This window comes from Perognathus longimembris, chromosome 2 (genome assembly GCF_023159225.1).
Source record: "Perognathus longimembris pacificus isolate PPM17 chromosome 2, ASM2315922v1, whole genome shotgun sequence".
In the NCBI taxonomy this organism is placed as follows: Eukaryota; Metazoa; Chordata; class Mammalia; order Rodentia; family Heteromyidae; genus Perognathus; species Perognathus longimembris.
This window is the reverse complement of record NC_063162.1, coordinates 78,454,261-78,473,899: the sequence shown is the minus strand read 5'-3', so window position 1 is coordinate 78,473,899 and position 19,639 is coordinate 78,454,261. Positions and strand designations below refer to the sequence as shown.

The 19,639-nt window shown below is 44.0% G+C and overlaps 1 protein-coding gene across 1 annotated transcript in view; it reads left to right on the top strand.

The window, feature by feature from the left end:
* The window catches only part of Ddc (dopa decarboxylase), a 101,969-nt gene that overhangs the window by 73,587 nt on the left and 8,743 nt on the right, over window positions 1-19,639 (top strand). Inside the window, exons 10-13 of the mRNA XM_048339575.1 lie at window positions 7,946-8,022; window positions 13,840-13,859; window positions 15,660-15,758; window positions 18,512-18,613. Coding sequence (XP_048195532.1) covers window positions 7,946-8,022; window positions 13,840-13,859; window positions 15,660-15,758; window positions 18,512-18,613 — 298 coding nt within the window. The remainder of the gene's footprint in view (window positions 1-7,945; window positions 8,023-13,839; window positions 13,860-15,659; window positions 15,759-18,511; window positions 18,614-19,639) is intronic.

The following is a 19,639-nucleotide window of genomic DNA, read 5'->3' as shown; positions in this document are numbered from 1 at the left end:
AAACGCTTCTCAAGAATTTTTAGTGTCTATTCTGAGGAAAAGCAAATCACTGAGTATTAAATGATCAATTGTATAAATACCAAAACACAATGTTCAAGTTAATATTATGCTACATATAAAATTATACAATCCTTCTATAATCATATAAATTCAAAGCTATAATCATGTATGTTTTTATGAATTTATAATGAATAATAAGACAAGATGCAGAATAAAACAGCAGGCAGTGAGTGTTTAAAAGGGGTAGGGGAGGTCAAAGGGAAAGGGATAAACAAATGAAGAGAACAGGGTATGATGCAGTCACAAATCCACTGTATATTTTGTTTTGTTTTGTTTAGTTTTATGCCAGTCCTGGGGCTTGAACTCAGGGCCTGAGCACTGTCCCTGGCTTCTTTTTGCTCAAGGCTAGCACTCTACCACTTGTGCCACAGTGCCACTTCTGGCTTTTTCTATATATGTAGTGCTGAGGAATCGAATCCAGGGCTTCATGTATCCACTGTATATTTTACAAAATTAGGAAGAGTAGGAAGGTGAGGGTAGGGAAGGATGGCTGAGAATGATTGATACTGTCTATCTAGAGAAAAGCAACTCTGTCTCCAATCCAAGGTTTTGTCTTATGGCACCATAAAAATGGCATGAATCTTTTATTTGTTTGGTTTTGGTGCTGGTATTGGGGCTTTAACTTAGGGCAACACACTTCCACTTGGCTTTATTTTTGCTCTTGGCAGGTGCTTTACTACTTGAGCTACACCTCCATTTTCCAAGATTTCAGTCTGTGATCAACTGGCACCATTGTTTTAGGGTCTGTGGCAAAGACAGCATGCCATGGAATGAAGGAAGAGTCTTTCCTTATGCCCAGGCCTGCTTGGGATGAAATTCTTCTACTGTGATTTCCCAGCAGCTGGAATGACAGACGTGCACCACTATGTCCAGTCACTGGTTAAGATGGAGTTTCAAGACCTTCTTTTTGCCAGGGCTGGCCACAAACTGCAATATCCCCATCTCTACCTCCCACATAGTTAGGATTACAGACTTGAGTCCTATTTTAGGCTCCACCTCCCCAAACTGCCATCGACTGGAAACCAAGCCTTTATGGACTTTTGATGTTGACTTGTCCAAACACTTTACAGATAAATCAGTCTGCTCAGGCTATCACAAGATACCATAGTCTGGATGGCTTATAAACAAACAATGGAATTTATCTCTCTCAGTTCCTGAGGCTAGGAGTCCAAGATCAAGGCCCTGGCACATCCTGTGTGAGGCAATGGTGGCCTGTTTCCTTATAGAGAGCCTCATCTTAACATGTCCTAGAGAAAGGCTTAGGAGTGTCTGGGTTCTTTCATAAGGACTTCCCACAAGTCCCATTCATGAAGCTCTCCTTCATGACTCCATATCTCCCAGAGACCCTACCTCTTCATCACTTGAAGATAATGATTTCAACACCAAATTTTCAGGAGAGAACTTGGGCATCTGTGTTTTACGCCTGTGATCCTCTCTACCTAGGAGGCTGAGATATGAGGATCACGGTTCCTAGCCAGCCAAGGCAGGAAAGTCTGTGAGACTCTTGTCTCCAATTTGCCACCCAAACAGCTGGAAGTAGAGGTGTTTCTTGAAGCTATCTTACACTAGCCTTGAGCAAAAAAGATAAGGGAGAGTGCCAGGCCCGGAGTTCAATCCCCAGTACCAGCACAAGAAAAAAGAAAACAAAGTTTGGGTGGTGACATAAGCATTCAGACTGTAGTTAAGGAAAAGGTCACAATTTAATTAGAAAGGGATTTGATTTGAAGTATTATGGAGTTACAACAAGAGCAATATTGACTTTATACTCGAAGAATTTCAGCAATGAGATGAAGTTTCCAGAAATAAAATATAACCAAAGGAAGTCAAGAAATGAAATAAAATAAATTCCAAGTTAATGCAGGTTGCTGTCTGTGTAGCAAGGAAAATGTAAAGGGAAAGGCTTGGGTGAGAGTGTAAGATAAGGCAGAATACAGTGTTCTGGGGAAACGGCTGACTGGCTATCTCATCCATTAATCAATTGTGATAGAGTAGCCAGGGGAAACCTTTTGGTCAAGTGATGTTTGATCAGAGAATGACACAGAGGATGTTCACCTGGGATTGAGAAGAGCCAGTGTGTGCAAAGTCCCAGAGGTAGAGAAAGCACAAAACTGTATTAAGATTAAGTGTCAGCCTTCCTATTTCAGGCCCTGAAGCCCATCCTACTATATGTTACTTGGTCCATCTGGATTTAAATTCCTTTTAAATTTTCAGCTACTTGCATTTAAAAATTGGTGGGTTATATTTTTTGCATACATGTGCAGCTTTTAAAAAATGTTCCTTGGAATAATGAGAGCTCTTTAAAGGGTCATTTTCATAATTACAGAGGCTTGGAGGGGAGCAGCCCTGGGCAGGGAGCATGTTTTCCATTTTGGCACAACCTCCGATGTCCTGCCACACACAGTCAAGCTACGGACCTTGCCCTGGGTACTTGCCAATATGAGGCTCCTGGAGAACTCCCATTACAGATTAGCCATCGGTCACCACATGCTTTGTTTGGAAGAGGTGCTGTGCCAAGTAAGATTGCAGCACCAGGCTGCAGGAAGCAGAATGCAGCCCAAGTTCTCAGGCTGTCTGGAGAAAATTCCCCTGCTCGCTTCCAAGTCCTTTCTGTACTTGGCAAAGCAAGAGCACCTAAGCCCTCCCCAAGAGGCACAGGCTTCTGACATCTCCTACATTAATGGCGATTAGCAAAAATGAATTGTACATTCGGAATGATGCTTATTTATGCAGCACTTCACTTCCTGAGGTACCAGCACCCTGAATCCTTGCGGCAGCTTTCCTGAAGTAGAAATGTCTTCCCTACTATCTGGATCAGGCAATTGGTACTTCTAGGTGTGGTTGGTCATGCCTGAAGTCCGGACTATTGAAGAGACTGGGGTGTGAGGATTGTTGGAGTCCTGGAGTTCTACACCAGCCTGCAAAAAAAATGGAGATCATGAAGGGAAGGAGCTAGGGAGTCTTCCTAGCCAGTGAGAAGCTCTCTGAGTTCAAACTTCAGTGGCCATAAAACAAAGCACACAATTTTCCATAGCCAGGGCTGAGCCACAAATCCGATGTGCTAGCTGTAAGAAGAATTCTGCACCTCATGACATGCATGTGTTCAGGAAGCAACTGGCATCTTATAAACACCCAGGCAAAGGGAATGTGTTCCTCGTGGATGCAGAAGAAACTGAGGGAAGACAGGACTGGTTCCTGGTGTGAATGAGCCCAAATCAGACTCTCATTTTCATTCCACATTAACTCTGGCTGTTGTTGACTCTGCTTTTTCTCTCTAACTACTGAAAATAGTCCTGACTTTCATCTCCATAGGTGGAGTGTAAAGGGAATAGATGAGTAGATCCCTTTCTCCTTTGTCAGCCCAGAAGAGAGCAGGATGAGCTACACATGCACAGGGGAGGTTGGTCCCCTTTGTTTGTAGTAAGAGAAAACCTTGCCCTGTACAGTGGGGACCAGAGGTGGGTAAGTGAAGTCTGAGGGTTCACTCACACACTCCCCCCCACTGTCTTGAACACTCATGGGATAAAAATAAACATTTTCTTTTCCAAGAGATCATTGCAGAAATAAATGCCATTATAGAATGGAAGACAGGTAATAAGGACAATGTAAAAACAAGGATTCAGAATAGGGCAAGTAGCTTTCTGCACCTCTAAAAGTTTAAGGCAAACAAATATTCCTAAGATGAGAAAATTTTACAGATATGTAAAGATTTTACTAATTCAACAAATAGTGTATGAATAGATGCTTATTGCGCTTATTGGAAATTTTTTTTGTATTCCTTACAGTGTCTCTCTCTTGTTTAATGAAATGTAACCAACCAATGGTTAGTCCATAATTCAGCATAAACACATTGGTTGAATTCTTTCAGTATTGAAATGGACAAGATAATTGAAGTTTCTAGAGTTGGCAATCATAGCAAACCCAGTAAATACATTTCCTAATGAATTCATTATTCTGTTCATAGGATTTTGATTATTTACTGGGTATTTTGAATCTTTTATATCACGTGTAATGTGAACCAGTCTGTTCAGAGCTTAATATGCCTTTAATATCAAATCCTCTCTAAAAGAAAGAAACTTCTAAGTGAAACCAAAGGCAGCTAATGTCTATGTTGAAAAATGGCTGATTCTCCCCAATTCAGTATTATCATAAATTGTTTAACGTTTATACACTTCTGTTATTTGACTAGAGATTTATTACTTTTTTAAAAGTTTCAATCCAGCCAGTTATTGTAAGACAAGTCTAGACCTTGTTTAATTATTAGTTGGTATTTGTCCTCAGTTATGGTGAGATTTGACTCTAGAATTTACTATATCATCACTAGTAGGCAGTTTTCATAACCTTCAACGGTGGTGAGACTTGAATCCAGAACTTGCGTTACAGTTACTTCTGGGCAGTTTTCCATGCTTGTAGTGAGACCTAAGTCCCCTAGATCTTAGTCTTCTAAGTAGCAAGGATTACAAGTATAAACCACTGGTACCTGACATTCAACTTCTTTTTTTTTTAAAAAGTGCAAAGGAACTTTCCTGCCTCATCAGAAATGTAATTCATGGAAAAACCAATGTTGTTTTGTCAGAGTAAGTTTCACATCAATTCTAAAACCAGGTAAGAAGCTGAGCCAAAAAGCTGTGAAAGAGGCTCATCATTTAAAAGTTAAAACTCAAAGTCAGACAATAGCACACAATAAAAGTAATATAAAATGGTATTTTGAAAATAGTATAGCATTATCCAGTTGTGTTTATTCCAGATACTGTATGCTAGTGGTTTAATATTAAGAGGTTTTTAATGACACTGTGTTTGTGGGTAAAAGACAAAGTTGTCATTGTATGTGTACAAAAAAAAACAACAAGCACTAGACAAAACTCAACACTCAGGAAGGACAAAGTCTCAATCAAACAGGAGTCTGGCTTTTTTTTTTAAAGGTATCTTGCAAAACAACAACCTGTTCTTAATGGTGAAAGATTAGAAACACTATCTTTAAAATCAGAAAAAGAAGTGAAGGTTTGCACTATCAACACTTTTTTTCAACAGTGGGCTTGCCTCACCTGCATAGTTAAGACAAACCAAACATAGAAGCCAGTAAAAGTGCAAGAACCAGAGTGGAAGGAAACACTCACTATTCACAAATGAGGTAACCTGCAACAAGAAGAGCTTCTAAAAAGCATTATCACTAGAAAGAGAACTCAGTAGGATTTCTTGATTGACTTCTCTTTTTTTGGTGCCAACACTGCTCCATGAATTCAGAGGCTTGAACCTTCAGCTTTTTCTGCTCAAGCCTGGCGCTTTACCATTTGAGCCAGACCTCCAGTTCCTGCTTTTTGACAGTTAATTGGAGAGATTAGAGTCTCTCTTAAATGTTCCTGCTCAGTCTGGCTTTGAACTGCTGCTATGCTCAGATCTCAGCCTCTTGTATAGCTAGGATGGCAGTTATCAGCCACCAACACTGGCTAAGACTAACATCTTTAAGGTTGTATATTTTACATCTGCAATCAACAGCACATACAATTTAAAAAAAAAGAAAATTATAATAGCAAAAAGACAAAGGATTGCTAAAAATGAATATACCAAACAGGTCTAGAAAAATATTCCACAGTTTTTTGGAAGCCTGGTCTAAAAGGACTTAAAAAAAATCTCATTTTAAAAGTCGCAGCGGGTGCTCTACCACTTGAGCTACACCTTCAGTCCAACATTTTGCTGATTAACTGGAGATGGAATTTTATAGACTTTTTGTGCCCAAGCTGGCTTCCAAGGTTGAATGGGAAGTCCATCAGTTCTCAGCTCCTAAGTAGCTAACATTATAGGCATGAGCCACCAGTGACTACGTTTTTCATTTAAAAAAAATCAAACTCAAAAGTCAATGCCAGAGTCTGTGGAAAAATTTTGATAAAGGGCAGAGTCCTACTGATAGTAATACATATTTATATCCCTTTCTCCCTCTCTGTCTCTTTTCCTACGGCTAGGCACAGAGTCTACTCTAATACAGAAAGACTCAGTGGAAACTACTCATAAAAAGTCCAGGGTACCAGTGGTTCATGCCTGTAATCTTAGCTACTGAGGAGGTTGACATATGAGGATTGTGGCGGGAAACAAGCCTGTGCAGGAAAGTTTTCCTTTCTTTTTCTTCTTTGCTGTTTCTGTGCTTGAACTCAAGGCCTGGGCACTGGCCCTGCTCCCGTTGGCTTTGAACCATGATCCTCAGTTCTCGACTCCTGAGTAGCTAGGATTATAGGCATGAGCCACTGAGCCTCAGCTCAGGAAAGTTCTTGGGATTTTTTATTTCCAATAAACTACCAAAAAGCTGCAAGTGGAGCTGTGGCTCAAGTGGGAGTGTTTGCAATGGACCCAAAGTTTCAGTTTTGTTATCTATATTGCAGACACAGCTTCAGGAGATGCTCCATGCATTCTGGCCAACATAGCTAGAAAGTTAGAGGTCCTGGAGTTCCTCATTCTATGTTAATAACCAACCTTCCTTCCTTCCTTCCTTCCTTCCTTCCTTCCTTCCTTCCTTCCTTCCTTCCTTCCTTCCTTCCTTCCTTCCTCCTCCCCCCTGCCTCCATTTCTATGTGTCTGTCGGTCTGTCTGTCTGTCTGTCTCTCTCTCTCTCTCATGCTAGTACTAGCGACTGAACTCTGAGCCTGGTGATATCCCTCAGCCTTTTCCCTCTCAAAGCTGACATTCTACCACTTGAGCCACAACTGCATTTCTATATTCTTTTGTTGGTTAATTGGAGATAATAGCCTTACTGATTTTCCTGCCTATGCTATCTGCAAACCATGACCCTAAGATCTCAGCTTCCTGGGTAGCTAGTATTCCAGGCATGAGCTGCCTTTGAGTAATTTTCTAGTACAATGTTCAGAATTTAAAAACGTGTTTTATTTACTTTGTCAGGTTTATTATAAAAGATACAAATGAACAACCAGGTCAAGGGATGTGATGGAGAGGGATGGGGGTGAGACCGTGTCTTCTCTGGGTGCCCAGCACCTCAACTTAGTAACAAGAAGCTCTATAAACATGTAGCTTACTTTTAGTGGGACTTCTCCACTCACTAAATCACTCGATTCATCTTCCTTCCCTATATATTGGGTGATAGTACTGAAAGTCTAACCTTTAATCAATAATCCTTGGGCTTTCTGGCCAGAAGGCACTATCCTGAAACTACTTGTCTGGCCCCAAACATCAGTCATCTCATTATCATTCAAGAATTCTTATGTGTTTATATATGTGTGTGTGTGTGTGTGTGTGTGTGTCTGTTTGCACATGCGCACATGCACACGTGTGCCATTACAAGGGCTTGAACTCAGGGCCTCATGCTTTTTGCTTGGCTTTTTCTATTCAAGGATGGTCCTCTCTCTACCATTTGACCAAGGCTTTACTTCTGGATTTTTGGATGGTTAATTGGAGATAAGAGTCTCACAGAATGTTATTTCTGTGTTGGCCCCTTAAGACAGGATCCTCAGATCTCAGCCTCCCAAGTTGAATAGCTGGGATTGTAGATGTGATCCAGTAGCATGTAGCAAAACATTCTTTTCACTGCAAAGACTAAGTGTTTTAGAAGCTGTATGTTAGGATCCAAGGTCAAAGACCTAATATTGGTTTCTCTATATGCCTTCATCTCCACCCTCTACAGGCACGCGCGCGCACACACACACACACACACATACACACACACACACACACACACTTCAATGCTCAGAGCTCTGAGCTCTGGAGAGGCTGGATCCCTTGACTCAGGATGATGAATATGGATGTGATTGTGATTACAGGTATATGTCATCATACAGGGCCCTGGAAGCAGATTCCTGAGCAAAGCCAGGTCAGGGAGAGTGGGTAGCACAGACAAATCCAAGCCATGATGCCATGAACTCAACTATTTGTTCTCTTAAATTAGGGTGAAAAAAAGAACTGACCTAATAGGAGCCTTTAAACTGGATCCTGTTTATTTGACGCACAGCCACCAGGATTCAGGTAAGTGTATGTGGTTGCATTTGCAGTGTTTTCAGGGAGGTTGTTTTTTATCAGAGATACATTGGAAGTACCTCAGAACTGAGATGGCCAGGTGCCGGCCCCCTAGATTGCACTCACAGTTGCTTCCCAGTGTGCTGCTGGCTTAAAAGGTTTTGGGTGTCACTGAGGGAAGCTCTACTCCAGCAGCATAAAGAACCTAAAACCATCATCTGGGCACTAGTGGCTCATGCCTTGTGATCCTAGTTACTCAGTAGGCTGAGCTTTGAAGTTAACCCCAGGCAAGGAAGTCCATGGGATTCTTATCTCTCATTAACCACCAGAAAGCCAGAAGCAGAGCTGTAGCTCAAGTGGTAGAGCCTTGAGGGAAAAGGCTAAGTGGCAATGTCTAGGCCCTAAATTCAAGCCCCAGCACTAGCACACAAAAACAATCAAGGTGGGCACAGGTATAGATGGAGTGTAGCTGCAGACTTTCCAAATAGGACCAGGGACATACCAGGCATTGCCAGTGAATCAAAAAGCATCTTTATAGTAATGGCAACTTTAAAGACTAGATTTGCACACATTTCACCAATACCACAGAAGGGGATAAAGAGACTGTAGAAGGTTGGGTAGGGGTGATACACCAATGTGTATGTGAGTCATTGGGTGGTAGAACAGTTGTCTGTGCTGGTGTTAATGACATGATAGTAACAAAGGTCCAGCCTCTGAGAAGAATAGTGAAGAGAAGATAGACAGTTAGCAAGTGGTATGCAGTGACAACTAGCTACTTTCAGACACGTAATTGCTGAGTCATCTCAGATTTGACCACGTGCTCCTCAAAGACCAGAGCAGACAGGAGGCACAATGAGGTATTACAGATATAGTGAGTGTGTAAGTCAACCCCATATTGCTATAATCAAATGCCAGAAGCAATTAACTTCCAAAGAGGAAAGGCTGTGTAGCTCATGATTCTGAGTCCAAAATGGGGCAGTTCCATCAATTCTGACCTCTACAGAAGATATAAAGAAGCAGAGAAGCAGAGATGACTGGTAAATCCTACCATATTCTCAGAGGATACATTCCTTGATGACCTAAGAACCTCCCACTAGACTCTGCTTCTGTGTGTGTGTGTGTGTGTGTGTGTGTGTGTGTGTGTGTGTGTGTGTGTTGGTACTGGGCTTGATTTCAGGACCTTATGTTCTTGCTTGATTTGTTTTGCTCAAGTCTGACACCACAACACTGCTTTCAGCTTTTTGCTGATTAATTTAGAGTTAAGAATCTCATAGAATTTGTCTGTGGGAGACTGGCTCTGAATCTTAGGTGCCCAGTTTGACCCTACTTCTTAAAGGTCTCAAGTATGTCCCAAAGCTGCCACCCTAGAGAACAGCCTGTACCTGCGAACCTTTGGAGGTCACTGTCCATATTCAGCCTTTATTGGTGGTCTAGGATAAGGATAGATCTTTCCCTGGTACAGTGAGATGCAAAGGATAGTTCTCCAGTTTCTCAAAAATGGTGTAATTGGAAATGCTATCTTTAAATGTCAGGGATCATACACATAGTGCAATAAGTGATTCTCACAGGAATCTAAGACATCTGTAAACACAAGTACTATAAACTACTTATCTGGCTCCACCAGTCAGGAGGCTCAGCTAAGCACAAATCATTTGCAGCCTTCTCATTCCACTTGCCTTCCCATCCCTAAGAGAGGCAGAACTTTATTACTTGAAGCCCTTACCTCACTTTTCCTCCTGAATCTGTATGGTAGCGGGGCTTATGTCTTGCTGTTCCTTTGCATTTTTATTATGCGCTATTCCTTCGTATTCTGCCTTATCCTTCGCGCCTTGGGTTTTCTTTATGACTTCACTCAGCCAGAAGTGCTCCCCCTTGTGGCCGCTTTCCTGACTCATTCTAATCTCTTGGCAGTCTAAAAAAACCCATCTAGGAATTGTTTTTAAAAATCTTACAAATCATTTGAGATCTTGGCCAAGTAAATGTATAAAAGTACCTAAGCCAGCTCCCTCCAGTACATCACTTACACTAATCTCTATATACCTTTCAGAACAGAATAGACATAAGTACATCATTGTTTGAAAGGTGACAATTGGGCAATTCTTATTCCCTCTTCATCTTTCTTTGCTGGTAGTGTGGTGCTGAGCATGGGGCCCAGTGAAGCTAGCATGTGAAAAATGCATGAAGGCCACATTGGGAACATCTCTTATCTTCTGAAATTTTTAGATAATAATGTACCCATAAGATAATGGTGATAGAAAGGAATTTACAGACCACTTAATACAGACCTCACTCATGTTGGTGAGAATAGGCTCTAGGCTGGAAATGGGTTTAACTTTGGGTGATGCGGAGTATAACAGCAGTTAGGGTGATATTCTTGATGAAGCTCTCCATAGATCTGAGATACTTACCTGTATACAGGGCAGTTTCAAGTAAAAGGGGTGGAATCTTTGCCTGGTCTGTCTTTACCTTCCCAGTGCTTACAGGTACTCTGGGTAAACACACTGAGGCTCCCTGACAGACCTGTCCCTGGCCATCACACCACATCTCCATTGGTCCCAGTTGAGTGATGTCCACTAAGAGTCCCCAGAATGGACATCCCACCACTGGGGAGGCCTTCCCATCTAAGCAGCTGGTCTCTTGCCCCAGCTGGTCTCCTCTCTCAGATCCTCATGACTATGTTAGCAGTCACCTTGCTCACTGGCTTATGCATTTTTCACCCGTGTTTTGTACCAGAGCATGTAACCCACAGGGGAGCCTGGCCTTCTTGCTGGCAGCTCCAATAGGATCCAAGTGGATGGAGGGATGCAGTAGCAGCAGGGAAATGATAAAGACACGAGCCCTCCCCATTAGGTCCCAATTTACTCATGCCTCATTTGACTGACTGCCCTCTGTATACAGAGTCCACATCCACAGAGTCAACCAGCTATGGATGCAAACTATGCAAAGAGAAAAAATAAGTTTTGTCTGTATTGAACACACACAGATTTTCCTTTACTTGTCATTATTCCCTGCGCAGTACAGGATAAGAGCGAGACCGACAGCATTCACATTGTAATAGGTGTCGAAGGAAATGTAGGGATGATGGCAAAGCTACAAGAGTATGGGCAGAGGGCCTATGCAAAGTTGAAAGTGCTTTACACAAGGGACTTGAGAATGTTTGCTAATTGGTACCTGGAGAAGTCCTGGAATCAATTCCCCTTGGACTCCCGGGATAACTGTAGGTAGCCAAACATACTAGAACCAAAAAGTTGTGTTTTAAAAAATTATTTTTGGTACTGGTACTGGAGCTGGGTCTGGACACGCTCCCTTAGCTTTTTCACTCAGGGCTAGCATTCTACCACTTCAGCTACCGCTTCACTTCTACTGCAGGTAGAGATAATTGGAGATGAGAATGTTACAGACTCCCTGCTCAAGCTGGCATTAAATGGCAATCCTCTGATCTCAGTCTCCTGAGTAGCTAGAATTACAGATGTGAGCTACCAACACCCAGCTAGGTTTTATTTTTGTAGTGGGAAGTTCTGTCCTATGCTGGATCAGGGGAAGGAAAGTGGCGACTCCTATTACATGAGCTTTCCAGATGTAATCTTCATTAGTAAAGATTGACATTTTGGGCAGTAGAAAAGAGTTCATCCTCAGCCAGGAGGCTTCCCCAATCCAACTAATCCAATGGGAACACATTGTCAAAAATCTTGTGCTGTTTCTTGTCTGGTTTATTTTCGACATTGTTTGGTTGTATTGCTTTAGCTCAATGCCATTTACAAGCTGTTCATGCCAGCTATATATGAAGTTTTAAATACTTAGTAGGCACATAAGCCATCTTTAGAACTCTACAGGCCAGCCATCTACACAGGAAATTGCCTGTGTTTCAAGGAAGCTCTGGAACTGAGCAGGTTCTTTACTCTGGTCCTTCGGGAAGCAGAGGCCACCTCAGCCCTGATGCCATGCACTTGGTTCTATCAGCTACCATGTTTAAGCCCTCTTCCTTGAGTCTTCCAGGTGTACTGTGCATCTGAATTTCTGCAGTGTAGGGAACTATTGGTCTCCCCTGCCCACCACAGCAGCCACTAACCTACAATGGAAAATGAGCCCTTGAAAGGTGGCTCATATGGGTAAAGGACTACATTTTTTAGTTTCCCTTCATTTCAATGAGTTTAAATAGAAAGAGGTGGCTCCAAATCAGATGGTACAATCATATAAGCTCGAAAGGGTGTTGGTAGGGAGGGGTTATCCATCCATTACTTCTTTCTAATGCCAGTTATCTGGGTAATCAATGCCTGTGATGTAGCCAGTGACTGGGTCTCTGTGAATCACAGCCAGATTACTTTTAATGATTCTGCTGCCTGTGTTATGTCTAATAATCTGGCTACTAACAAGAGGCCACAGGTGGAAAGGAAAGCAAGGGCAGGCTGGGAGTTGCAGTGGCCGAGTGACTGCAGGCTCTGCCTCAGAGGAGCACATGGAGTTTATTCCAGAAGTCCTGTATGGCCTCCAGCATCCTTCTCTCCCAGAAGCCAGATGGCAGTCAGAGAAAGACCTCAGACTTCCTGTAATCATGACATACATCCTTGATGGAAGGAGGGAGCATTCGGTGCTGCTCCAGGCTGAAATGGTGAAAACCTGCTGCAGCCAGCCATGTGACAGCCACTATTGCCCAAGACACAGAGGGTGCTTACAAGTTACACCATGCCTCAGCAGCCTGAATTAGCAGCTCAGATTCCCACAGGAGGGAATGACTCCCTCCTCTGCCAGCCGGAGCCTTGTGATGCCCAGAGCCATCTTGAAACACCCAGGCTGCTTCCCTGTGCAATGTGGGATGTATGGCTCTGGGTACTAGAGGAACTAAAAGTTCAAGGCAGCTGAGTGCTTTTTTTGTGCTGGTACTTGAATTCAGGACCTCTTAGCTTTCTTGCTTGAGGCTGATGTTCTACCACTTGAACCACAGCTCTACTTTGGGGAGGGATTGGTGGTGGTTAGTTGGAAATAAGAGTCTCATGGACTTATCTTTTGGTAGTAAATTGGAAACAAAAGCCTCATGGACTTACCTTCCTGAGCTGGCTTTCAACCTTGATCTTCAGATCACAGCCTCCTGAGTATCTAGGATTATAGGCAAGAGCCACTGGGTCTTGGCTTTACTTCTGGTTTTTGGTGATTAATTCGTGATAACCAGTTTGCCTGAGCCGGCTTTGAATCTCAATCCTCACATCTCAGCCTCCTGAGTAGCTCATATTATAGGTGTGCCATTGGTGCCCTGCCTCAAGGCAGCCTTTTTATACTGTTGTGGAGCCACTGAGACTGCAATGGGGAAACCAACTCAGTTGGTATTCTCAGAGCACCTGCTCTGTGGCAGATATCTGAAGGAAAAGCAGTACCAAGATGGAGATGAAAACTTCCACCAAGCTTCACTTTTTTCCCTTAATATTCCAATTACTTTTTGTATAACTGAGTTGCCTTCTTGTACATGCATGAATGAATGAATGAATGATGAATGACTTCCATGAGCTGAATACTAACTTACTGTTGGGCACTAAATGAAATCACTGCTTGTCATGCGTAGGTAGCTACAGAAAGCAAAACCGACATGGCACCATTAATAATTCAACATTTCCAATAAGTGTCCTGGACCTCTTGCTCTCAGGGGATGCCTCTAAATCCATCACCTTGAGATGTATCATAAAACAAACAAAAAAAATATGTAGCCTAGCCAGCTCTGGGAGGTTTCCTGTCTGTTTCAAAAGACCAAGTGTGACACGGGAAATCTACCTGGAGGATGAAATGACACGTCCTTCTAATGGTTTCACATTTTTTTTTTCTTTCTCTTTTCTCCAGGGCTTATCACTGACTACAGGGTAAGTGGATGATGTGTATCACTAAACTGCAGGTTAGTTGGTATCCAAAATGTAAATGGAGTGAGGGGTGGGACTATTGTTGTCACTCAACTGGATTTGACTTTATTGGTTGGTGAGATCCACCAGGGGGTGGACACTTCTGCTGAGACCACCAATCAGAGGTACCAAGTGTGGGGGGGAGGGATTTGCATGATTGCTGTTAGGGAGGGGGAGGGCCTCTCCCATAGAGATTCTGAAGACTCTTCCTTTGTCTATCCTGCTGCTGTGTGCCTGGGGAAAGTGGGATCACAGAACAGCAAAGTGCTCAGATAGAAGGGGGACCATCATCTCAGCAGTCTTGCCTCAACTTCTTTTATTCTCCCTTTTGGTTCTCTTTGTCACATGTGTTTAGTGTGCTTTGAAAATGTCAGGGTGCCCTAGCTTTACTCTGGAAAGGAATTTGGGACCATAAATGAGCTGAGAGGCCAAACAACTTGCCTAGCAAGCACAAGGCTCTGAGTTCAATCCTCAGTTCAAGCTCTCCAGGGGCTTGAATCTGGGCCTGGGCACTGTCTCTGAGCTTTTTTGCTCAAGTCTAGTACTCTACTACTTGAGTCACAGCTCCACTTCCAGTTTCTTGGTGGTTAATTGGACATAAGAATCTCACCGGCTTTCCTGCCTGGGCTGGCATGGAACTGAGGTCCTTAGATCTCAGCATCTTGAGCACCTGGAATTACAGACGTGAGTTGCCACATTCAGTTTAGAGCATGCTCCCTAATCAGCTAGCAAAAAGCCTTGAGTGAAAAAAGCCATGAAACAATGAGAGTCCCTGAGCTCAAGTCCCAGCCCCCCCCCCCCCCACACTCCAACTCTTGTTGTGTACCCATGGCTCATGTCTTTAATCCTAGTTACTCAGAAGGCTAAGATCTGAGGACTAAGGTTCAAAGTTAGCCTGAGGAAAGAAAGTCTGTGAGACTCCTATCTCCAATTAATCACCAGAAAGACAGAAGTGGAACTGTGGTAAGCATTAGCTTGAGTGAAAAAGTTAAGGGATAGCACCCATGTCCTGGCATTCACACACACACACACACACACACACACACACACACACACACACACACAGCCATGAAGTGCTCTTAGGCTCAGTTTCCTTGTTCCTCCACCCCCATCCTTTATTTGATCCCTTTGTTATATTTGTAGTCAGCAGAAAGTCACACAGAATGTGAGGTGCTGGTCAGTGGATAAAGTCTGAGGGGCCTGGGGAAGCAATCTTTGGGATCAACACATGGGCACCCTGTGTTTTACGATGAAAAGGTGGGAGGCAGGACCATCACTCTCATGAGATGGTGTACAAGAAGAAAATGGATATTGTTCTCACTCACCCTGCCAGAACATTACAGGCAATAAGGATCACACAAGTATGGGGCTGAGCTCCCTCTTTCCTCATGGCCAGAAACACCAGTGCCCCCCACCCCCATGCACACATTGATGGAAAGCTCGCTAGGGCCAGCTATGCCTTCCCTGCTTGCAAACTCTACTTCTCCCAGCCTGTCATAAGCACAAAAGATAAACATCATCAGTGCCTTCCACTTGAGCCAGCCCTGTCCTGCTTCTTCTCCTGATGATACAATGAAAGCCTCTTTCCAGGGGGCCCTGCTCACACAGCAGGGGCTGAGCCAGCCAGGCTGGGAAGGCAAGGCAGAACAGGGTCACTGGGGAGAATTAGCTGCCTCCAAGAGAAACAAGCCAAATGACGGGTGGAAAAGGAATCTGGCTGCTAATACATTCCTCACTGATGTACCGTTTTCCGTTTCATTTCAGCACTGGCAAATTCCGTTGGGTCGGAGATTCCGCTCTTTGAAAATGTGGTTTGTCTTTAGAATGTACGGAGTCAAGGGACTGCAGGCTTATATCCGCAAGGTGACTGCCTTCATCTGTTATCTGGGTAATCCTGGGGACAGCTGAGGGGACTAGGAAACAAATGCAGATGTCAGAAGAAGCAAATATGGCCATATGTTGCTTAACCATGTAGCTCAGTTCTGGGGAGATGCCCTCACCAGCAGACACAGTCCTAAGGGACCACAGTGGTGCATGCGGTCTGTTAACTAGAACCTCATGATGCAAGCCATGACTGCATATGGTAACAGAACTACACTGTACTTTGAGTCTCTGAGATTAGAGCATTTATAAATGGTTCAGTGCACAATTATGGGTCTTTTAAGATACTTCTTGTAATGAAGAATATACATGATCAGCTCCAGGAAGATGGTCAAAGGAGAAACAATGCAGGTTCCTTCCTTCCTTCCTTCCTTCCTTCCTTCCTTCCTTCCTTCCTTCCTTCCTCCCTCCCTCCCTCCCTTCCTGTCTGCCTGCCTTCATTTTCCTCCTTTCTCTGCCTCTGTCTCTCTTTCTGTGCTCTGAGTCCCACTCTCTACCTTAGCTGTTTTTGGCTTATGACTAGCACTCTACTACTTGAGCCACAGTTTTGACTTTTGCTGTCTCTCAGATTTGTCTGCCCCAGCTGGCTTTGAACCTCCATCCTCAGATCTCAGCCCTCTGAGTAGCTAGGATGACAGGAGTGAGCCACCAATGGCTGTTCACATTGTGTTTCTGTGGCAATGCACCTAGTCCACACTGAAGTTCATGGAGCAGTGGCAATCGTGAGAACATAATGTGCTTTTCTCTAAAAGATTGCCAAAATGAAAGAATTTACAGTTGGTGTACATGACACCAGGCAGCCCAGCTGTTGTCCAGTACATTTCCTGCCAACCAAGCCAGCTTGGGATGGGCTCCAGTGACATCTGTCTCAACAAGCAATCCAGAGCACACTGATATGCATTAAAATGTGAGAAACATTAGCCTGTTCCCCCCCCCCCTCCCAACTGTTAGGAAATGGAGGCCTGAATATCATGAGCCAGAACAGTCCAATGCCATCCAGCTAGGCAGATGCAGAAGGAAAGGAGTGAGGCGTTTCCTTCTAAGGCAGCTACTAGAAGCCATGGCCCCATCTTAAGGATTGGAAGTCCTAAGGCTGCTTGGGACAGACATGACCCAGGGATGGCAACAGCCCTTCATTTTTTATCCTGCTGCCACGGTGTCACCCACTGTGTAGCTAACTTCAAGGCTGGGTGTCTCAGGCTCCACCCCGTGGCTGGGAAGCAGAAATGCATTTGTTGGCATTGGCTGAATTCTTGTCACATGGCCATGAACTGGCATCTATCCAACTCGTAGGGCTTCTGTAAGAAGACTGAAGAGAGCTGTGAAGCAGTGAGAATCTACAATCGGTGTAGAGGAAAGAACCAGAAAAGGAGTATAGGTGTGAACAGAGGATGAAGATATCCCTGGTTCCCAATTTGAGAAATGTAAAAAGCACAGATTCGATTTAACTTGGAGAAAGAAGGCAAAAAAAAAAAAAAAAATCCCAAGTGGCTCTTTGTCCACGATGATCACGTTCTTAAACTAGAAAACTGTGACTATGCTGCCTTGTGTTGAAAACACACACTTCCCCCTACTGAAAGAAATCCTAGTCTTGCCTTACCAGGAGAGTGTAGAAATAGTCAAAGCCTTGCTCCCCGGACAGAATCTCCAAAGTCTCTGGCACCCTCTGGTGGTCTGACGAGGGAACGGCCTTCCCAGGCCCAACGGGCCGCGGGTCCACCATTTGTGCCGAGCGCAAATGCCACGTGGCAGTCCTTGCTGGATGCAGAGCCTTGCACTTAGACCGCAGATGGCCTGCTCCGCCAGCACTTATGATTTTGAATCGTCCTTTGAGTTCAATAAACATCTAAAAGTTAAATTAGGTCTCCGACTACATTAATCTTATTGAGGAAAGCCGCTCTTGAAATGTGCCCCTGGTGGGCGTGATTCTCATTGGCCAGTGGAAAATTCCGGACGATAGCCACGCCCACCACGGAACTGAAACTTCTGCCTTAGCAAAAACTGGATTCCTGGCTCTTTTAAGTCAGTGATTTCCTTGGCTGAGCCTCCCTTGACCTACGGGCAAAATGGGTATATAATCCCAGAATCATTTTTTCTTTGTGGTCTATCATGAGGACACAGATGGATGGTAGTTTTACCTGTTCTTAAATGTCCGAATTCCTGTTTATAGTGTTCTGTCTAGAATGACAAAAGTCTTATGCCTCTAGTCCTAGCTACTAAGGAGGCTGCGATCTGAAAGGATGGCAGTTTGAAGCCAACCGGAGAGGCAAAGTCTGTGAGACCCTTTTCAATTAACCAGAAAAAAGCTAGTAATGAAGCCCTGGCTCAATTGGTAGAGTGCCAGACTTCAGGGGAAAAACGTGCTTAGGCTCTGAGTTCAAGCTCTAGGAGTGGTGCATATGTGCACAACACAACACAACACACACACACACACACACACACACACACACACATTATAAAAGACAGGTTTAGGAAGAGGGGGTTAAAACAGTTTCGCGAACAGAAGAAAATTATGATGTTTTCCTGAGGACATTAGAGCTGTTCTCAGGGTAACAAGAGAATTTCTTCTCTGCTTGATGAGAACAGCCGGTAAGGGGCCAGCAGGGGCCCTTGGAGGACATTGCTAAGAGCTCGCAGATGAAGTACAGATGTGCAGACCTCTGAGGTTTTCCAGGCAAGGAAGGTCTGAATCCGTGTGATGAGAAACTCAGGGCCATTCCTTCTTCTCTCTTCAGCATGTCCAGCTGGCTCACGAATTTGAGTCTCTGCTACTCCAGGATCCCCGCTTTGAGCTCTGTGCAGATGTCACTCTGGGGCTGGTCTGCTTTCGGCTGAAGGTTTGTTTATGTCTTGCTCATCTCCTTTGCTGAATGCTACACTGAATGCTACAGAAGGGGAAAGTGCCATGCCATCCTTCCATGTGCAAAAGCTGGCAGGCAAGCCTTGCTCAAGCCTGTAACCCTAGCTCCTCAAGAGGCTGCGATGTGAGGGTCATGGTTCCAAGCTAGTCTGGACAAGAAAAGTCCATGAAACTCTTCTCTCCAATTAACCCCCAAAAAGCTGGACATGGAGCTGTGGCTTGAGCAGGAAAAGATAAGGGTCATTGCCCAGGCTCTGAATTCAAGACTTAGTACCAGCATTTAACAACAACAAAAGCTAGACTTCCCAGGACACAGCCGTCCAGGTCCTCCCAACAAAGCCCGTGATGCTAGGAGAGGCCTGGCCTCCTCACTGGACTCAAAGACTTCTCGCTTGTGTAGATCCCTTGGCCTAACTCAAGACCCTGTGTTGCACATCTGCTCCCAGAATTCCAGCAGGATTATGCCTCACTAACAAGTCCTGCATAGCCTGAAGTGTCAGCTCCAGGGAGGAGCTGGTTAGAAAAGCAAATCTCAGGAATCCCAGCAAAGCCTGAGGAAATTCCCAGGACTTCCCCACCCCCACATCAAGATGGCCAGAAAGAAGGGGAAGGGTGGTAACATAATGGCTGACTCCTTTCTTCTGAGGCCTGATCTGTGCTACCTGTAGGTGGTGGGTTGGGGATGCTGGCTGTGGTCATCTCTGCCCTGGAAATGAAGCCAGAAAACTAAAGCCACGATTTTGATATTCCCTTTCCCTTCCCTAGTTCTAAAACTCGTATAAACATTATCTAGGGTACTCAAGTGAGATACAGTGGTAGTGGGGGCACAACCACAGGAAGGGAATACAAGAGAAACACAACTAAACAATCTAACAAACAAACAAGAGGAAAAAAAAACACAACAAAAGGTATGGTTTCACATGGCATGTTGAAAATAATTAGAACAGTGATACAACTCTTGTCTCCGTAACTGTGTTCATTTCACTTGGCATCATCTTAAATG